Genomic DNA, 19,378 nt, shown 5'->3' with positions numbered 1-19,378 from the left:
ACACTTAACTATTCAATGATCACTTAGTATTTAGTTAGTTGGCTACTGCTCTGCAGATTCAGTGTTTTACAAGCGTTTTCATTTGTAATCTATCTAGTTTTTCTTTGGAGCCAAAGACAATTTACCACCTTCAGATAACAATGTTCAACCTAACATAGTATATATGTTGGTATAGTAAACTAGTACTGTATATTTATTATGTAACACAGCTTGTAAACACTACGTTGTACTTGATTCTTTCAATTCCAGACTAAAGAATTTCTCTTCCTCTAGATCACTTCTAAGTTTTCTTACACACGTTTTAGATCTACAGAGCGATTTTAAATAAGAGTCAGATCAATAGAAGCAGAACTTCATGATGGATTCAGACGTCTCTTCAGGATCATGTTCCTGTAACACATTAACAAACCATAATACACTAAAGTTCCTATTGACGCAGCGTTATCAAGGCATTCTCCAGGGGAACAGAGACTGAAGTATTATCTTCAACTAGTTAATCTAGTTAAGAGTCAACTGTCAAGAGTGAAAAAACAGACTTTACTTTATTCACAGTCATAACATCAGTGAGGACAACTGGAGATCAGCATCTGTACAGTCAATAATAACAAACTCACATCCAGACTCACATGTAGATACTTAGACTGTGGGTCGAACTTTACAAACTTCGGAAACAGTTCATTATTGTATGAAAAATGACCTTTGCTCATGTTTTCAGGTCAATATGTGAATAACTTCACAGTTGTGGTCCTCTGTCAAGAGTCTGAATGTTTTCATGCGGACTCAACTCTGTGGCACAAGTGGGTCATGAAGAACGCAATCGAGAACTTCTCTAATAAAACTTAACAGGTATTTAAACACCTAAACCTGTGCAGGACATTATTGATTTAACATGACTGCTAAAAATCTGGCAAACACAAGTGGGTCAAATTGAGGCAAACATCTACAACAATGTACAGAAGTTCGTGGCTGACTATATTAAAATGTATCTACTGACGCAAATTGAAATGCATTTTTGTCTTTTGTGAATATGATTTGTGAGAAATTAAAATTTCAATGCCAGAATGAGAAAGAATATGTTTCTGTGTGCTACACTGCCACAGCCATTGAATTGAACGTGAAAGGGATTTTCTATTTTCCATTCTTAAATTGGTTGTGTGATGATCCTGACAATGAAAAAACCACCAAAATGCTCCTTTTAGCATTAAAATTGTGTCTGGATTTTAGTTCTCGTTTTCGATGAGCATGAGAGAAGAGGACGTTTTCATGGTGGTTTGCTGTGTTTCTCGTCATTAACAGCGAGGCCATATTTGGATGTTGTTGCAGGAGTGGCACAATGCGTCATCATGTCAGTAGTCAAAACATTTCATGATGGCTTCTCTGTCGAATCTGAAGTTGAGGAAAGTCTTGGACGACAGCAGTTGCTCCGAGTCTCTGCTGTGGCCGATGGAGCTGCACTCAGACCCGTCTGTGAAAAGAAATGTTTTAAAAATAACCACAACAGGGATTCTGCTGATCTGGAACCAGTAAAACATTTTCCACTTTTCCAACACAATCCAAGTATGAACATAATGTTGTCACATTATCGGATCGAGTGGATCAGTAGATAGTTTAATTGAGTTAATAAATGTTAGATTCATAGTCAGTCAGAGCAACTGTGTAAATCATACCTCTCTCAAAACTGTCTTGCAGTCGTCTGGGTTGAAGTCTTTTATCGTCCTTCTGTAGAAATAATATAAGAGTTCACTGCTTGTTTTTAACAATAACTTATGTATCAAAGACAATAATTTACTAATTCTACATACAGGGGTTTGAAAAATGGTCGAAGATCCACTGGCAGAAATAAACATTTCTTTATTTGAACTTTATTCTTGAAATCTCAGAATCTTACGTTCTCTCTACACTCACTAAAAACTGAGTCCAACATAGTTTCGTACTTACTAATATGGTTTTCACCTGCTGGTTGCTCGCTCCATTGTCATTGGCTCCTTTCTTCACGAAAGAGTCCTGACATTTCTTCCCATTGCTCTTTAAGGTTGGGTTCTACAGAATAAAGAAGAGAAGTGAGGAGCAGCTCTCGGTCATTCTGCTTCAGGTCAGATGCTTTCTTTTTTTGGTTAGAAAAATGTTTTTGGATGGTTTATAAACATTTAGGAACAAATGGATTAGAGGTCAAGGGCAAAGTATGAAGCATCATATGACCTTTTAAATTAAGAGTTTATGCATCGATGAACTCATTAATAACATTTTACTGCTGCTTGTTGTAAACTCCTACACTTGAATGCAAATGCCTAGTAAATATACCAGACCATTTCATCAGAACCCTTTAAGACCAGTATATACCAACCACAGAACAGAAGTGCACAGTGTGTGTACCCGGTCTTCTCTGACCTGGTTCGGCTCGTACTGGCTCAGCTGGCCCGCAGCCTTCTGCGACACGTGTTTAGTCCAGCTGTTTCCAGGAAATACATAGGTACCAGTGAGGTGGCGGGATTTTGACCTAAAAGAAGATAAAATAACAACGTTGATACTTTCTATTGTACGGGATGGACGGTCGACGGTTGGTGAACCCCCCCGCTCCTTGTGTGTTGTGCTTAGCAAATTAGCAACAGTGGTTTTCATATGTGGTGGATTTCTAACAAGGGTCACTCCCAGTTCACCAGTTCTCATGAAGTTCTTTCTATCTACTGAGAATTGAAGAAGTGTTTTTTACCGAACGTTGTCTGAAGGTTTGCCTGGAGTGCTGCTGTTGTTGGTGAAGTCCTCGTCGCTGTCTGTCGACTCGCCTTTCAGCCGGCTGATCCATTCTCGCAGGGGTCTGTACAGACAGGAAGTAGGAAGTGTGTCATCAATTCTAATCCACTACTGTGATGAAACCAAGGCAGCCACACATTGTTATTTCTACATTTATCTTTGTATAGAAGGAGCAAACATGATATGAATCTATCAATACATAAATAATGTAATGCAAAGTGTGCTATAGATAAAAAAGCAATGAAAACCACTCACTTCATGCACACAGCAAAATACTATAAACAGGAGGTGAAGAAACGCTGTCGTAAATCTTATTCATTTGAAATGAGGAAACACAAAAGGCAGCTAAAAAAAATGAATGTTCAAATAAAACGATTAGAAAAACTATCAGAGCAGGAAGTACAAAGAAAGAGGTGAAACGTATTAAAGCGAAAACAATTCAGAGAAAGTCAATAAGTAAGTAATAAACAGTAGTTAATAAAATAGAATAAAATAAATCTGTAGGTCTAAATAATATTTATATCTATATATTTTCTTTCTAAATGTCTATAAGAGGCACAATTTGATACGAGGTCGACACTGTTGTTACTTTATTCACAATTAAAATGTTCGTCCTTCAACAAACGCACCGTATGAAAGGAATGGCCATGAAGAACCTGTTGGGGGCAAGTCCCAGTTTAGACTTTGGGGTCATGTCATTCCTGTGACAGGGCAGCTTCTCGATAGGGAACCACTCGATGTTCTACAAGAAAGAAGAACGAAGAAGATCGTGAAACATTTGTGTCGGCCAAGAAAAGCTGTAAAGCGACGGTCTGAGTGAAGGGTTCCTACCCTGATCTCTTTCCTTGTTTTGGGGTTGAACTTCGTATCCTTGGACACTCCTGGTATAATGTAGAGCCTCACCAGCTGGTCAGTGATTTTCTGCTCGATGTACGCGTCTTTGCAGATTCGATTCTTGATGTCGAAGCTTGTCTCCTCCATCACCTGGAGAACCACAGAACTTTGAACTAAAAGTACTGATTATACACAACTTTCAGTGCTTTCATGTGAAGAAAAGAACACGGAGCTTACCTCGCGCACAGCACAGTCGTGAGGAGCTTCATCCTCATTCACTTTGCCTTTTGGAAAGCCCCAGCCCGACTTGGCAAGGTATCCCTGAACAAGAAGAACCTGAAGAGAAGATGCAGCAGGAAGCCTCAGCATGTGGGAGGTTTTATACAACAGCACCAGCTGAACACTAGTGAAGCACCTTCACAATAAAACTATCAGGAGTCTCTCTGAACGTAGAACATTGTTATTATTTTATTATGTCAGGTATGAGTGTGCAAATACAACTCACGTTTTCTAAAGATTCATCTAAAATGATGGCTCCATAGGTAGGAACGCCCATCTTGTACTCCTTCCACTGTTCCAGGACCTTCTGCACATCCTCTCCATGAGGCAATAGAAACGGACAGTGATGGAAAAGTTCGCAGCTGTCAAGGAAAATAACTGAACCAAGAAGAGCCTGAAGAGCCTGAAGAGCCTGAAGAGCTGCCACTGCATTAACATCATCATTCACATGTCAAGATATCAGCCTTGGCGAAGTCCCTGATGCCACAGTGAGGAGCTCCTGGAGTGTTCTGCATGCAGAAGTCCAGGTAGAACCAGTGGGCCAGCTCGATCTGGAAGCACACCCGGATGGCGTTGTCCCTCTCCTCGCTGGGGATGTGCAGGATGAAGCGGCTGCAGCACGGGACAGTGGAGACAGGGGTTAACATGCAGGGAGGCTGGAGCCCATCACAGACCACTACAGACAACTACAGACACTACAGACACTGTGAGACAGCAGCCAGAGAGACAGGGGTTAACATGCAGGGAGGCTGGAGCCCATCACAGACCACTACAGACAACTACAGACACTGTGGGACAGCAGCCAGAGAGACAGGGGGTTAACATGTAGGGAGGCTGGAGCCCATCACAGACCACTACAGACAACTACAGACAACTACAGACAACTAAAGACACTGTGGGACAGCAGCAAGAGAGACAGGGGGTTAACATGCCAGGAGGCTAGAGCCCATCACAGACCACTACAGACAACTACAGACACTGTGGGACAGCAGCAAGAGAGACAGGGGTTAACATGCAGGAGGCTGGACCGGGTTAACTGTAGGAGGCTGAGCCCATCACAGACCACTACAGACAACTACAGACAACTACAGACAACTAAAGACACTGTGGGACAGCAGCAAGAGAGACAGGGGGTTAACATGCAGAGGCTGGAGCCATCACAGACAACTACAGACAACTACAGACAACTACAGACACTGTGGGACAGCAGCAAGAGAGACAGGGGGTTAACATGCCAGGAGGCTAGAGCCAATCACAGACAACTACAGACAACTACAGACAACTACAGACACTGTGGGACAGCAGCAAGAGAGACAGGGGTTAACATGCCAGGAGGCTAGAGCCAATCACAGACAACTACAGACAACTACAGACACTGTGTGACAGCAGCTGAGCTAACAACAACAACTACAGACACTGTGTGACAGCAGCTGAGCTAACAACAACAACTACAGACACTGTGTGACAGCAGCAAGAGATAGAGGGAGTTAACATGCCAGGAGGCTGGACCCAATCACAGACAACTACAGACACTAACAACAACAACCACACAACTACAGACTAGTGTAACAGCTAATAAGCTACCAACAACAACTACAGACACTGTGTAACAGCAGCTAAGCTAACAACAACAACTACAGACACTGTAACAGCAGCTAAGCTACCAACAACAACTACAGACACTGTGTAACAGCAGCTAAGCTAACAACTACAGACACTATGTAACAGCAGCTAAGCTAACAACTACAGACACTATGTAACAGCAGGTAAGCTAACAACAACAACTACAGACACTGTGTAACAGCAGCTAAGCTAACAACTACAGACACTATGTAACAGCACCTAAGCTAACAACAACAACTACAGACAATGTGTAACAGCACCTAAGCTAACAAAACAACTACAGACAATGTGTAACAGCAGGTAAGCTAACAAAAACAACTACAGACACTGTGTAACAGCAGCTAAGCTAACAACAACAACTACAGACATTGTGTAACAGCAGCTAAGCTAAGCTAACTTGAGCTAACAACAACAACAACGCTGCTGACTTTCTGCTCCACAGTAAAAGTCTTCATGAAGAGACCGTGTCGGTGAGCGTCGGTGGCCGTCGGTGTTACCTGCAGAGATCGTCCAGGACACCGGAGGGGATCTCCACTCTCTTGGTTTCCATGTTGGTTGAAAACATCCCGACGGAGTCTCTCAGACACGCCGGAGATGAAGGCAGGGGAGCGGGAAGCTACTTCCGTGTGTGTCCGCTCATGTTGTTTCGTCCACAGCTCCACATTATCCAGATGTAAAACCAGGTCTGTCCACAGCTCCGCAGCGAGATGACTGAAACTCTTCGTCTTACTCTTCTTCTTCCTCTTCCTCCTCCTCTTCTTGTTCTTCTTCTTCTCGTCAACTTCAGGGTCGGCTGTTCGTGCTGCGTTCACGGTCCACAGCGTGGAGGGGAGAAACGAGCACTTGTGTATGATATAAACGGTTAACCGAGAGTAACACAGAGAAGTCGTTAAACCGGGGACACGAGGAGGAAACTGCCGGTGAACCGATTCAATGTGTTTTTACTTCGACTGACTCTGACACTTTGAACTTGGGAGGAAGTGACGGAGCTGCAGTTTAGATCATGTGAACTGTTTCCTGCGGTGAAGTTACGATTTCCCACAGTTTCATGTTATTTACAACTGGAAATTAAACGTCCAATCACAGGCTGAGCTTTGACCAGACGAAACGCTATTGGCTCTTTTGTCCGTCTGTCACTTGCTGGAGGCGCTAGTTGGTCAGTGTGGGCGGGCTGATGTAAACTGAATTATAAAAATACAGAAAAAAATATATGTGTAATTTGAATCAAAAAGCTTTTACATTTATCAATAAAGAAAAGACTAACTGAAAATTATGGAGCCCCATAAATCCCAAATAGTTGTAATGTTTATCTTGTTCACACATTAACTTGTGAAAACATTATATATATATATATATATAGTGCAAACATGTTGTCCACACCAGATATTATCTTGTTTATAGAGATATTCATTAATTATTTCATTAAGTATCAAAGATATATAGGAAGTGGAGACGCGTCGTATTTACAGTTGTTGTGTTGAACAGAAACAAAATGACTGACATTAAATCTTTGCTGGTATCCAGATCAAAATAAAACATCACGTTTAATAGGAAGAAAATGGCTTTTTATTAAGAAAATACGTTTACATGAATTATGGAGCAACATTACACGTTATGATACATCACAGAGGAGTGATCACAGTCAAACACAGGGTATTAAAATCATTTACAAATGTATAAAAACACTTTAAGAATTTTCATTCTTTTAAAAAACTTCTGAAGCCGACTCAGTTGACCTGAACTTGTCAGCCTGATGATATTTTGCCAACTTATGATAAATATAATTTTTTTCTCAAGGATTTTCAGACCCAAATTTAATAAAATGTCAGAAAGTTTTTAAAAACAGGTGAAAAGTTTAAACTGGTCGAGAGCATCTCGTTCCTGTTGCGATACTTGTGTTGTGAGGTGTTTTCACAGGGTATCCACGCCGCGGATCCTCCGTGCCAGCTGAATGTCGCGGGGGAACAGGGTCACTCGCTTGGCGTGGATTGCGCACAGGTTGGCGTCCGAGAACAGCATGACGAGAAACGCCTCTGCAGCCTGAGAGCGTGAGGAGCAGGGAACCAAAGAAACATTCACACTGCACTGTTGAGCAATACGAAGTATATTCAGCAACTTTATTTGAATTATATCGATTCAGGAGGAGAGAAATGTATTCAAAATGATGACAAGAAGTAGACACGACACTATAAAAGCACGTTAGCTTGGTGGTGGAGGCAGCTTCTTACCTCCTGCAGGGCGAGAATAGCGTAAACCTGCCATCGGAGAGCCTCTCTGGAAAAAGTTTGGCAAACCTCACGAACCTGAACCAAAAAGAGGAAGTTGTTTTGTGTTTTTCAAAACAGACACAGTTTAAGTTTCTGCTTTTAAACTGCACTTCTCATTGTAAATGTTACACTGTGGAGAGCATAGAGCTGAATAATATCATCCATTAGTTCATTTTGGTTTGCTTCCATTTTGACTTTTATCTACATTGATTTATTCCCGAAATGTTCCATTTTCTTTTCCTCTAGGTCTCAGTGTATAAAGAGATGTTGAACTCCATTCAGAGACGTCCCCCTCTGTCCCTCCATGTCCTCACACACAAAGCTTCAGCCCCACTGTCTCACCATTCAAACTGCTGCCTGTGTTCTCAAGGCTTCAGCTAAAACTTAGGCCTGAAGTTACACATGACCCACACTGCTCATGTTCTCCATGTGGTTTGAAGACGAAGCGACTCACCAGGCGAGAGAACGGTCCCTTCCTGAGCAGAAGATCCGTGCTCTTCTGGAACTTGCGGATTTCCATCAAGGCCTTTGTACCTGGTCGGAACCTTCTCTTCTTGGGAGTCACGGGACGCACGACTGGAAAACACATACAGAGGAATACTACTGAATACCATGAGAGGAATATCTTAGCTTCTGGAGTATGGACTGGTTCTGATAAACGTTTTAAAGGGGACAGAGTTTTTCCTGTTGTATCGAAAAGGTGGAATTTATTTTCTAACAATAATAAAACTGTTGCATGCATACAGGAGGATGTTGACTCATTTTCAGACGTGGGCTTCACTGGTTCAGTTCCTCTCACCTGAACCACTGCTCCTCTGTGGGGACCGGGCTGTGGAGCCAGAGGTCCCTGGGGCCGACACCTCGGAGCGGTGTTGAGGGGCCTTGCCCTTCCGACGACTGCTAGAGGTGTTGTGACGCATCTCCGTCAACACACAGGTCCGGTCCACGAGAGGAAAGACGCTGCAGCACAGTCTGCCTGTGAAGGACAGAGGACGTCACATGATTTATCAATGAAAACAGACACTTTTTATTCTTCTCTTGTTCTGGTGACACTGAAAACAGCAGATTCCCTCTCATCTAAACGCTCCTCTGCTCTCGTCCCCTCAGCCAGTGGACAGCTTCGGGTTCTGAGGGGTTCTGAGGGGTTCTGAGGGGTTCAGGGTCGAGACGGGATCCTGACGCTGTTCTCATTAACTCATGAGCAGCCGCTGTTAAGTACCTGTACCTGTACTGTAACTATACTGTAACTGTACCTGTACTGTAACTATACTGTACCTGTACTGTACATGTACCTGTAACTATACTGTACCTGTACTGTAGTTATACTGTACCTGTACTATAACTGTCCTGGATCCTCTGTAAACCGGATGTCAAACCTTCTCAGACTGGATTTATATTGAACGAGGATTTTATTATTTTTTATTGAAAAACATCCTCTTGATAGAAATCGTCTCATTTAAAAAGAATCAAACTTCACCATGAAGTGAAACAGACTCAGTTTGAATTCAAGTGGATAAATTAAACTTGATTATTTCACCAAGTCAAGTGACTGATGTTTCTCTGGCTAACGGCTACATGCTAACAGCTAGCGGTAGCCCCTGCTCGCTCCACGCTGAGCGAATCACTAAAGAGCAGCTTTACATTGATCGCGTGATGTTTCTGGACCTCGGCTCACACAGGGAAGCGGAAGTGAACTCACGCGAGGAGCTGGACGAGGTCTCCGGTTCGAATTCTTCATAAAATCCTTGAAAAGCGAAGAGAAAAGCGAAGAGTTCCCTGAACACAACACATTCAAACAGCCCCCCCTCCGGCTCGGCCAATCAGCGAGGAGGGAGGGGGCGGGGTCGACCTGCGAGAGCGCTTGAAAAACAAATCTTTACAACTTTAGAGGGGCGGGAACGTAACAGTCATATTTTCAGCACGTTGCGTGGATACACCGGCTTCTCCGGGTGTGAGGATGCAACGCACCGTGGAGCTGGAGGAAACACAAGGTGATTGGAGGAGCGATTAAATCCACATTTATCTATTTAATATAAAATATATCAGATGAGATCAGATTCTTTAAACATATTCACTTATTCATCTTAACTTAAATATATAGTTCACAGATATGAACCTTTTGTTTCTGCAATAAAGCTGAATACAAAAAATAATTCACACAATGAAATTGGAAATCATTACAACAAGTGCTTTTAATGTGAAACTGCTGCTCGTTAGTCACGAGGTGAACATTTAACTTCATGAGAAGAAAAACAAGCAAACTGATTTTTACGTAAGTGATTTAACAACTAAAGCTTTTCTTGAACCAGCCGATCAGAGCAGGGTTCACTCAGCGTCCATGGTGTGAACACACTCATCCACCACATCCAGGGACAGAGGGGTCACAGTCTTGGTCAGGACGGCAGTGGTACCGGGATCGAACCTGTACTGTCCCTCTCTGGAAGAAACACAGAGGAGGAACACACTTTGTTCATGAAGTGTACAAACACAGAAATCCTTGTTGTCCCTCTCAGCAGCTCTGAGTGACGGTGTGGACGCTCACCTCTGGCCTCTGACCGCCAGCTGGTCGTAGCCTCGCAGGTGCTCCACTCCGGCCTCGGTAATTACGCACATGTCCACGTTGCTGCCGGAGCCCAGGTCACAGAGAATCCCGGCGGCGATGGCGTCTCGTACGAGCTGCTTCGCCTCCTCCAGCTGAAACACAGGTCGACACCGACGGGTGATTCTATGGTACTGACTGAACCACAGGTCGACCTTTGACCCCACAGTCCCTTCCCCTACGAACTCACGGCACATGACCAAGTCAATAATACACAACGTAATGTTTGTGATGGAGGCATTACAACCTTAATACATCAGAATAAACAGACTCTGTATTATATGATTTATATATAACACAGCAGACAGTGGTTGTTTATTCTGTGCAGATGATTCACATTTGTATTTTGTGTTTTTACTTGTGTGTTGTTTTTGTATTATTGTTGAATATTTACACAGCAGACTTTTACCACGTCTTATTTGCAGCATAACTTTAGGATGAACTCATTCACATCACATCTGTTTATTGGATTCATCGTCTCACCTCCATCTTTGGTTTGAATCTGTCCTCAAATACAGAGACGGCCGCTGCAGCTCCAGAACCTGAAACCACAGTCAAACATCAACTAACCCTAACCCTTCAGTCTTACTATTTGGTTTCCTACAGAAAACAGAGCAGATGTCTTTGTGTGGTTGACTTTTAAAATCCTGGTCCTGAGTGAACCTGGATTATTTTGGTCACAAGAAATAAAAGTGAAAGCTTCAGTAAACCGAGCACACGCCACGTACCCATGGTGACGAAAGGCAGCTTGTCATAGGAGCCGTGAGGGTAAACACTGTACAGGTGAGCTCCGGTCACATCCACTCCTCCAACAATCAGAGACGCGCCAACGTGACCCTGGTACCTGAGAAACCATCATGCAACATTTCAAACCATCGATAACCAACATTTCTTTAGAACCAGAATTTACTGAGTTCTTCTCCTTCACCCAGTTTACTGGAGAAAAGTCAAACCTGAACAGCATCTGTTTCAGCTGCCGGGTTACCATGGCGACGAGGGGGGGGCGCCCGGTGTTGAGCATGTGCAGCTCCACGTTGGACGCTATGACCTGTGTGGTGATTATGGCGTCTGCAGCCACGCCAGCTCCACAGCAACTGCACAGAACACACACAACACAGTTCAGCTCCGTGAACATGACGCGGACGTTCTTCTGATGTTACTCAAACTCAGGAGACGTTTTCAGACATGACTCTGGAGTTTGTGAGGAGACAGCAGGACAATGTGTGGAAGCTTCCCAGAGAGCGAGTGGACGTGTTGACGAGGTTTCTAACACGTGACGGACGTGAAACTGGAAGAACACAAAGATCTCAGGATGAAGAAGAGGAGCCATGAATGTTCCCCACATGTTCCTGTCGATATGGATCCTGATCGATGTGGATCCTGATCGTGGTGGATCCTGATCGTGGACTATGATTACATCAAGACTGCTTGATATATAATACGTCTCCTCAGATACTCGACCATTACTGACAATAATCCATCAGTTCATTGACCTTCAGCTACAAAGTGTTTATTCTAATCAAAGCTGTAAATACTCTGATCTCTCTGATGTTCTCTGTTCCACGTGACATCTGTTCACTTGTGTCCGTCCTGGGAGACGGATCCTCACATGTGTCTCTGAGGTTTCTACCTTCTTTACCTGTTAAAGGTTTTAGTAGTTTGACTCTTGTTGAGGGTTAAGAACAGAGGACGTCTCACCTTGTTAAAGACCATGAGACAAACTGGGATTTGTGAATATGAGATATACTAATAAAATGTGATTGATTGTCTGAAAATATCTTCTGCTGTGAAGCTGATGAACTAACTGGTCTCACTCACTAGACCTTTGGAGCGATGTAGTGTATCTTCATGCAGTTTTTGTCGGCCACCACCATGTCGTCTGTGGCCCTGGTGTCAGCTCCCAGGATCACTCCGTCCTGAGGGACAAGGACAGAAAATACTCAGCTCACCTGGATCGTGTCCACAGTTCACTACCTGAATCAGTTTAAAGAGCAGCAGGCCACTCTGCACGTCTCTGTGTGAGATCCTCACCTTGAAAACAATCCCAGCGATGGTGGTCCCGGTTTTTCTGGCACTGGGAGCTTTGAAGCCGAGTTCCGACAAGTTGGACTCCAACACTGCATTTCTGGAAATGATGATGAGCATCAGGAACATCATTAACATCCTGTTCTGTACACTGCCCACAAGTGGAGGAACAGAACTGTGGTTTATCACAGTCCTTCCATTCTCTGTATATATTAATGTCTATCCAGAAAGTGAAGCCAATGCCCTTGAAGCCTGTCTTCTGTGTAGTGACCAGCAGGGGGCGACTCCACTGGTAGTTTCTATAGAAAGTGACTCTACTTCTCACTTTATAACGTCAGTAAACATTCAGGAGTTTCTGTCTCAGTCTCTAGTTTCAAGTCTTCTTCAAACAGCTGATGTTCATTTAGTGAATTATGATCATTTAGAGTCAAACAGACCATAAAGCACCGGGTGTACTGGGGGATACCACAGAGTGATTGACAGCTAGCACTGTATATATATATAGTTACACAGTGTTAATATACTTCTATAGATGTACAGTGTCCGTGTTTCTCACCTGCGGCTGTTTTCAAAGCAGAAGCCTCCAGACTTCTGCTCAGAGCCTCTCACACTGTGGAGCATCTTGTCTCCGGAGATCTGGGATCAGCTCAACTCGGGACGTGGACACAAAACGTTGTCTCGTGTCAGAGCTTTTCACTCGTTCTGACTTTTACTTTCACTTCTTCAGCAGAAGCTTCCTGCTCCACACTGTAACAAAGGAAACGCCCCTTTCTCCCACTTTGCTTCATTTTGGATTCAAATGTTTTTTATTCTGTTGGATTAAAACAATAAAAGACTCTTGTTAAACAAACGGTGTCACTTTCTTTCAAAATAAAACCAGATTCAGGACAATTACATAATAATAATATAATGATATATTGTATCTCCTCTGTGTGTGTGTGTTGATCACAGTTTGTTGTGTGTGTGTGTGTGTGTGATGAACTTGTGTGTTAAAGTAGTGTTACCTTATCACACCAGTACTCCGTGTATCAGAGTCTGATGGTTGTTAAAATCACCGGTGAGCTGCAGCACTCACTCACCGCGGTGTTACTCTGATGTCGGTTGTTTTTGTTCATGCGCTCATTGCACGTATATGTCTTTCAAGTTTCCGAGCTTCTTTGTGTCTTTGAACGCAACACCAGTGCGCAGGCCAATCACAAGTCGAATCGGGCGTTGCCGTAAAGTGTGAAATAGTGTTGAGAATGCGGAAGTGATGTGCTCGCTCAGCTGTTTATTATCAGACTTTATTTAAAAGTGACTCTGGAGCAGCAGCGGTTTGTAGTTTTTATATTTTATATCTATATTTATATTATACAGACGGAAAATACATCATTAAATATTACGTAGCTAGCCTGTTCGCAGTTAGCAACGTGGAAGAGAGCGTTACGACAGTGTCTGATGATGACAAACTTATTCTCTGTTCTGTTAGTAAATAAAAAATAATAATATATTACAACATGTTTGTTTAATATCTGTCATGAGCGTCATTACTGATCAATGAAAACATTCAAATAACATTTTGAGGAAATCATCTTCCAGGATTATTGTCTGAAGGTCACATGTTTAAAACTTAGTGGTTAATATATATATTTGATTACATCCCCTCAGTGTTATTTATATCACACTTAACCCTGAGCATATTAAAACACATGAGTTTAATCCTGCTCATGTGTTTAACCCTTAAAAGTAACGATGTAGAGTCGTTATGGTTCATTCACTGGAAACACAACTTTTCTAGTATTCTCCTTTTCCTTGGTGGTTTTAGAGAATCAGTCGTAATGTCGAAGCCCAGTCTCCTGGTCCTGTACGGGAGTCAGACTGGAACCGCCCAGGACACGGCTCAGAGGATCCTACGACAGGCCAAGAGGAAGTGGCTGCAGGTTCAGGTGTTTCCTCTGGACAGTTACAACGTGGTCAGTGGGATTAGGACTCGTTCACAGTCCCTGCAGTGATGCTGTCTGACGGAGAATCACCTGAGATCACTGAGTGTGGTTCCTCTTGTCCAACAGGCCGACCTGATCTCAGAGCCTCTGGTGGTTTTCGTGTGTGCCACCACCGGACAAGGAGAAGCTCCAGACAACATGAAGGTAATCAAACAAATAACACACGTGCAACATATTAAATAAAGAAATAAATAGATGCAAGGTGAGAGAAATAATAGTTCACATTATTGTTCTATCACTGTTTCTATTCTCAGTAGGGAACTCCTGAAAGACGTTTTATTTGAGTCTTAATTAACATGTTTTAGTCCCGATTGTTGAAGTGACAGTTTGACGTCCGACTCTTGTCGTGTTTTTTGTGCACGTCTTACTTTTTTATCCACAGAACTTCTGGAGGTTTCTCTTTAAGAAGTCTTTACCTGTTGGATCTCTCAGTCGGCTGGACTGTGCCGTTCTGGGCCTCGGGGACTCGTCCTATCCAAAGTCAGTCGTCTCCCCGGCTTCACTTCTCCTGCTCCACGTTGAGAATCACTCGCAGTTCACAGCTTTAACTGCTTTTGTCCGTAGGTTCAACTTTGTGGCCAAGAAGCTCCATAAGCGGCTCCTGCAGCTCGGTGCCCGTGTGCTGCTTCCTGTCGGGCTGGTCGATGACCAACATGACCTGGGGTAAGAACACGGACCTCGGTCATGAAATTAGGATCATTTAGAAAACTATGAATAAAAAGAAACTACAAATCTATAGAAGTTGATGAATGCACATCTTTTCTGTTTCTATCACACTGATATGTCTGTGTCGCACTGTTGGGTTCATGTTCGTGACACATTTACACAATGCACCATCTTAGTATATGATATGTTTTTTTGTGTACGTTTGAATTAAGCTTGATTACATCTGGAATCAAACCCGTGACGTTGCTGTTGTAAACTCTTGTTGGAAACAGTTCGGACGCTGTGATCGACCCGTGGCTCACGTCATTTTGGGAGGAGGTGTTGGTCTTGTATCCGTCTGTGGCTGATGTGGCTCCACTGAGGGAAGACGAACCGTGAGTATCCACCTGATGTGCTGCTTGAGATTCTTTTAGAAGCAGATTATTATTTCCTTCAGTCGGCGACACAGTTTGTTGTTGTTGTTCCGTGTGGCAGACTCCCCCCAACATACATGTTCCACTTCCTGGATGATGTGAAGGAGGAGGCCGACCACAGGCTGAGGAACACGGAGCAAACTGTCCACTCCGCGTCTCAAGCCTTTCCTGCCAGACTGGTGTCCAACAGGAGAGTATCAGACGTGTCCCACTTCCAGGAAGTGAGGCACATAGAGTTCGACATCACTGGATCCAACATCCAGTAAGAATTGAAAACAGTCCGTCGGTACATTTTCAAAACAGTGAGCAGGAAAAGAAAGTTTGTGAAAGGTTGATGTCGTTGACAGACACGAGTGAAGTCCCAGCTCAGTGTCCTTTTCACAACAAAGTGTTGTTGTGCAGGTTTGGTGCCGGAGACGTGGTGAACATGCGTCCCTGTAACGCACCAGAAGACGGACGACAATTCTGCCAACTGCTGAGATTAGATCCAGACGCCAGATTCACGCTGAGCGCCACGGACAACACTGCAGGTTGGTGTGATCCGCCTGTGTGACCCGGAACTTCCTTTCTTCATTCCACTTTTCTTTGAACCTCTTGACTTGTCAGTTCCAGCCAGACTCCCTCAGCCTTGCACTGTGCGCCACCTGGTGGAGAGCTACCTGGACATCGGCGCTGTGCCTCGCCGCTCCTTCTTTGAGCTGCTGTCCACGTTCGCCACCAACGAGCTGGAGCGGGAGAAGCTGGTGGAGTTCAGCTCGGCTGCAGGTCAGGCCGAGCTGCACAGCTACTGCAACCAGCTGCGACGCACCGCACTGGAGGTGACGGCCGAGAGTCCGAGATGATGAGCCTGCCCGACTTTAATGCATCACAGCAGCTTTTAAATCACTCAGATGTTTGTTAACAACAGCACGAGTCAAATTTAGTTTAAGGCTTCATATCTATCAACCCGTCTTTGGTTCCACGTGTTGAGGTTCATGTGTCGCCGCAGGTTTTGACGGATTTCCCAAACACTACAGCCGAACTCCAAGTGGATTATCTCCTGGATCTTTTCCCTGAGATCCAGCCTCGATCTTTCTCCATCGCCTCCTCGCTCCAGGTAACTCATCCTTCACAACAACAATCAATGTTCTGTGTTTCTTCTGGATGTTTGTTCATGGAGGAGAAACCAAGATGAAATCCTTCCTCCAGAGATGTTGTCTCTCCACACAGGTTCATCCAAACAGGCTTCAGATCCTCGTAGCTGTTGTTCGCTACAAAACCAAGTTGTATAAACCACGAAGAGGCCTCTGCTCCAGCTGGTTATCCTCCCTGGACCCTGAACAAGGTCTGAGCACATTTTCTTTCTGATCGGCTCATAAGTTTGTTTCAAATCTGAATAAGCAGCAGATGCTTGTCTGGGTCGTTCACAACAACAGGAACATGTCAGGGACAAGATCCACAGACTCAAAGCAGCTTTTCTGAAATGTGATAGTTTCATAAAAATTGTAAAAGGGGAATAAAAACGATTTTCTTCCAACTGAGCTCAACAAAGTTAAAGTCCTGCAGTTAAAAACAAAAGCCGTGTGAATAAAATCCTCCTGATGTGATGATTCACTGTAAAATGACTGAACACTTGATGCTCAGGGGACGTGCGTGTTCCTCTGTGGGTGAAGAAGGGAAGTCTGAAGTTCCCTAAAGAGCAGGACACTCCTGTGATCATGGTCGGACCTGGAACCGGAGTGGCACCGTTCAGGTCGGCGTTACAAGAGAGGACCGCTGAGGGAAAGACCGGTGAGATCTTCACTGCTCCGACTTTGACTTCACATCTTGTCGTGAAACTCCTCCTCTTCATCCTCTTCATCCTCTTCTTCCTCTTCTTCCTCTTCTTCCTCTTCTCCCTGCTCTTTAGCCAACGTCCTGTTCTTCGGCTGTCGCTCCGAGTCCAAGGACTTTTACTTCAGGTCAGAGTGGGAGGAGATGACGGAGGCCGGACATCTGACCCTCTTCACGGCCTTCTCACGAGACCAGGTCCCACACACGCACACACACACTCAGGAAACATGGTCACAATCTCCCTTCTGTCCCCGACTTATCTCCAATAAGCCCGAAACATTAGGATTTGAATTAAATATCATCATTTAAACAATAAACTCTAATCAGCTCAGGTTCCTGGGAAGTCCTGCTCAACAGGTGACCTTTGACCTTTAACCACTTAAATCCTACAAGTTCAAGTTGAGTCCAACTTTGCAGCAGATTCCTCAAAGTTCCTGAGAGAGAGAGCGACGGACAATCTGAAAACATAATTCAAGCGTAAAATCGGCTCAACCTTTTCCTACAATACCCAGAGTTCATTGCTAACACCACGTGTTGACTGCCCCCCCACACATCAGCTGTAGCTCTGTCCCGATGCTGACCGAGTGTTTGTTCTCAGGAGGAGAAGGTGTACGTGCAGCACCGTGTGACGGAGAACGCTGCGCTCCTCTGGGATCTGATCGCTAATAAACGTGGCTGCTTCTACATCGCTGGGTGAGTCCAGACCCGTGAACCTGGGCCCGGCCTCAGGCCCGACGCTCAGTGTCCACAAGAAGACAATCACTGTCCTCCAATAAAACGTCAGCAGCTTCTCACATGTGAAGACGTTCTGCTTGACGTTGTTTTCTATGTTCATACAACCAGCGAAGCAATAGAATCATCAAAATGACCATCGCAGCTCAATGAAGTGTTTCTTATGGATTTGAACATTTTGGAAACGGAGAACATCTTTTCTCAAAACGTCTCATGAATCCTTTTCACTGTGCAGAGCTGTTAAAGGCTTTTCACTCAAGTAGCTTCTGCTTGTCCAACGAGAGCTGGACGATGTGATTCCTCATCACCACCTGGCCTTTTATTGGTTGGATCCTTTTGACAAACTTCTTCATGTCTGTGTAATTTCTGAATCTTACCGCTGCTGAATCTCTGTGTTCTGTTTCTGAGCAGAAACGCTAAACAGATGCCAGCCAGCGTGAGCGACGCGTTGAAAGGTGTCTTCCAGCAGGAGGGGGGCGTGTCCTCAGAGGAAGCCGAGCAAATGCTGGTGGCCATGGAGAGGGCGGGGCGACTCCAGAGCGAGACGTGGTCATGATCACGTGTCGACGTGTTGCCTGTGACACCGAATCGAGGCCGTTTGTTCACGAGCTTGTTTGGTCTGTGCCTTCATCACATGGTTCCAGCTTCTTCTCATCAGACAGAACAACTGAGCTGCTGCTGAAATATGAGGAAACCGACTCTGAGACGTTTCTCTGAAGGTAGAGAACAGAGAAAAGTGCAGGAGGATAAAAACCTGAAGATGAGAAGACTCCTCCTCCTCCTCCCACACACTCATAAATATCAGTCTGATTATTTTCATCAAGATCCATGAATTATTCTGAGAAGCATCAAGGTTGAGAAGCGTCTTCTCCTCTTTCATGAAATCAAAGTTGATTATTGAGTAAATTATGAAAAAGTCAATTTGATTAGTAATGTGGAAGATTATTAAAATGTCCGGCTTGTTTTCACATTAAGGCTGAAAATGAATAGTCTTTTTTTACTTTATTCAATCAAATATTTCTTGGGCATTTAAACGTTTACACTTATTTTATTTGACTTGTCTCGTGTAGTTAAATGTAAACTATCTGGATTAAATCTCATATTGACGGCATTAAAACCCAAATCCTCTGATTTATTTCTCTGTGACATTTTAAAACACGAGATGAATAACCTTGTCACAAGACGAACCAACACGACACGCGGTGAGGCAACAGTTCAATCTCAACCCCTGATCTCGAACAGGCACAGAAACTAGTTGAGTATAAAAGGAAGAGAATCCACCTAACCCTATAAAAGGAAGAGAATCCACCTAACCCAGCTGAAGCCTGGACAGTTTCACTTCAACCTTCAGCTCTGAACTGAGCAGCTCCGACTCGTCACCGCTCCTCTCTGGAT

At 44.0% G+C, this 19,378-nt stretch overlaps 4 protein-coding genes across 5 annotated transcripts; 1 reads left to right on the top strand and 3 right to left on the bottom strand.

Annotated features, from left to right (window-relative positions):
- Positions 1-523: 523 nt before the first annotated feature.
- Positions 524-6,403, bottom strand: dcp2 (decapping mRNA 2). Of its 2 annotated transcripts, none has more exons than XM_035185205.2 (11): positions 5,985-6,403; positions 4,325-4,476; positions 4,091-4,218; positions 3,823-3,921; positions 3,583-3,735; positions 3,381-3,493; positions 2,711-2,815; positions 2,374-2,497; positions 1,939-2,040; positions 1,668-1,719; positions 524-1,465 (listed from the first exon to the last, which is right to left on the bottom strand). In XM_035185205.2, exons 1-11 carry the CDS (start codon positions 6,050-6,052, stop codon positions 1,347-1,349), a joined length of 1,215 nt encoding a protein of 404 aa, XP_035041096.1. In that variant the 5' UTR covers positions 6,053-6,403; the 3' UTR covers positions 524-1,346. The 2 variants fall into 2 exon arrangements, with proteins under 2 accessions (XP_035041096.1, XP_035041097.1); XM_035185206.2 differs by having other exon boundaries at positions 2,389-2,497; positions 5,985-6,384.
- Positions 6,404-7,030: 627 nt separating this feature from the next.
- LOC118125645 (histone H3.3) lies at positions 7,031-9,593 on the bottom strand. The gene is made up of 5 exons (XM_035184445.2): positions 9,454-9,593; positions 8,554-8,730; positions 8,209-8,330; positions 7,716-7,790; positions 7,031-7,527 (listed from the first exon to the last, which is right to left on the bottom strand). Exons 2-5 carry the CDS (start codon positions 8,672-8,674, stop codon positions 7,399-7,401), a joined length of 447 nt encoding a protein of 148 aa, XP_035040336.1. The 5' UTR covers positions 8,675-8,730; positions 9,454-9,593; the 3' UTR covers positions 7,031-7,398.
- Positions 9,594-9,926: 333 nt separating this feature from the next.
- psmb10 (proteasome 20S subunit beta 10) lies at positions 9,927-13,500 on the bottom strand. Its single transcript, XM_035184441.2, has 9 exons — positions 13,383-13,500; positions 12,935-13,189; positions 12,385-12,478; positions 12,172-12,269; positions 11,307-11,447; positions 11,082-11,197; positions 10,837-10,895; positions 10,297-10,448; positions 9,927-10,191 (listed from the first exon to the last, which is right to left on the bottom strand). Exons 2-9 carry the CDS (start codon positions 12,997-12,999, stop codon positions 10,080-10,082), a joined length of 837 nt encoding a protein of 278 aa, XP_035040332.1. The 5' UTR covers positions 13,000-13,189; positions 13,383-13,500; the 3' UTR covers positions 9,927-10,079.
- A 71-nt stretch (positions 13,501-13,571) lies between these two features.
- Positions 13,572-19,106, top strand: ndor1 (NADPH dependent diflavin oxidoreductase 1). The gene is made up of 15 exons (XM_035184440.2): positions 13,572-13,691; positions 14,183-14,330; positions 14,427-14,504; positions 14,743-14,840; positions 14,925-15,023; positions 15,299-15,400; positions 15,501-15,701; positions 15,842-15,969; positions 16,046-16,257; positions 16,428-16,535; positions 16,649-16,763; positions 17,063-17,209; positions 17,328-17,446; positions 17,850-17,944; positions 18,395-19,106. Exons 2-15 carry the CDS (start codon positions 14,196-14,198, stop codon positions 18,537-18,539), a joined length of 1,782 nt encoding a protein of 593 aa, XP_035040331.2. The 5' UTR covers positions 13,572-13,691; positions 14,183-14,195; the 3' UTR covers positions 18,540-19,106.
- Positions 19,107-19,378: the final 272 nt, after the last annotated feature.

The sequence above is a fragment of the Hippoglossus stenolepis genome, chromosome 18 (assembly GCF_022539355.2).
Source record: "Hippoglossus stenolepis isolate QCI-W04-F060 chromosome 18, HSTE1.2, whole genome shotgun sequence".
NCBI lineage: Eukaryota > Metazoa > Chordata > Actinopteri > Pleuronectiformes > Pleuronectidae > Hippoglossus > Hippoglossus stenolepis.
This window is presented reverse-complemented; position numbering and strand designations above follow the sequence as displayed.

Bases quoted from the DNA above. Each gene is read 5' to 3' on its own strand.
- dcp2 (XM_035185205.2), bottom strand. From the start codon at position 6,052: ATGTTTTCAACCAACATGGAAACCAAGAGAGTGGAGATCCCCTCCGGT. The intron at 2,041-2,373 runs GTACACACACTG...TTTATTCTGTAG, and splicing joins ACCAGGTCAGAGAAGACCGG to AACCCAACCTTAAAGAGCAA. The intron at 1,720-1,938 runs GTAAGTACGAAA...TTATTTCTACAG, and splicing joins AGCAGGTGAAAACCATATTA to AAGGACGATAAAAGACTTCA.
- LOC118125645 (XM_035184445.2), bottom strand. From the start codon at position 8,674: ATGCGTCACAACACCTCTAGCAGTCGTCGGAAGGGCAAGGCCCCTCAA. The intron at 8,331-8,553 runs GTGAGAGGAACT...TGTGTTTTCCAG, and splicing joins ACAGAGGAGCAGTGGTTCAG to TCGTGCGTCCCGTGACTCCC. The intron at 7,528-7,715 runs GTAAGAAGCTGC...TCACGCTCTCAG, and splicing joins CTATTCTCGCCCTGCAGGAG to GCTGCAGAGGCGTTTCTCGT.
- psmb10 (XM_035184441.2), bottom strand. From the start codon at position 12,999: ATGCTCCACAGTGTGAGAGGCTCTGAGCAGAAGTCTGGAGGCTTCTGC. The intron at 12,479-12,934 runs GTGAGAAACACG...CATCATTTCCAG, and splicing joins TGCTTTGAAAACAGCCGCAG to AAATGCAGTGTTGGAGTCCA. The intron at 11,198-11,306 runs GTTTGACTTTTC...ATGGTTTCTCAG, and splicing joins CTGAAACAGATGCTGTTCAG to GTACCAGGGTCACGTTGGCG.
- ndor1 (XM_035184440.2), top strand. From the start codon at position 14,196: ATGTCGAAGCCCAGTCTCCTGGTCCTGTACGGGAGTCAGACTGGAACC. The intron at 17,447-17,849 runs GTCCCACACACG...GTTTGTTCTCAG, and splicing joins CGGCCTTCTCACGAGACCAG to GAGGAGAAGGTGTACGTGCA. The intron at 17,945-18,394 runs GTGAGTCCAGAC...GTTTCTGAGCAG, and splicing joins GGCTGCTTCTACATCGCTGG to AAACGCTAAACAGATGCCAG.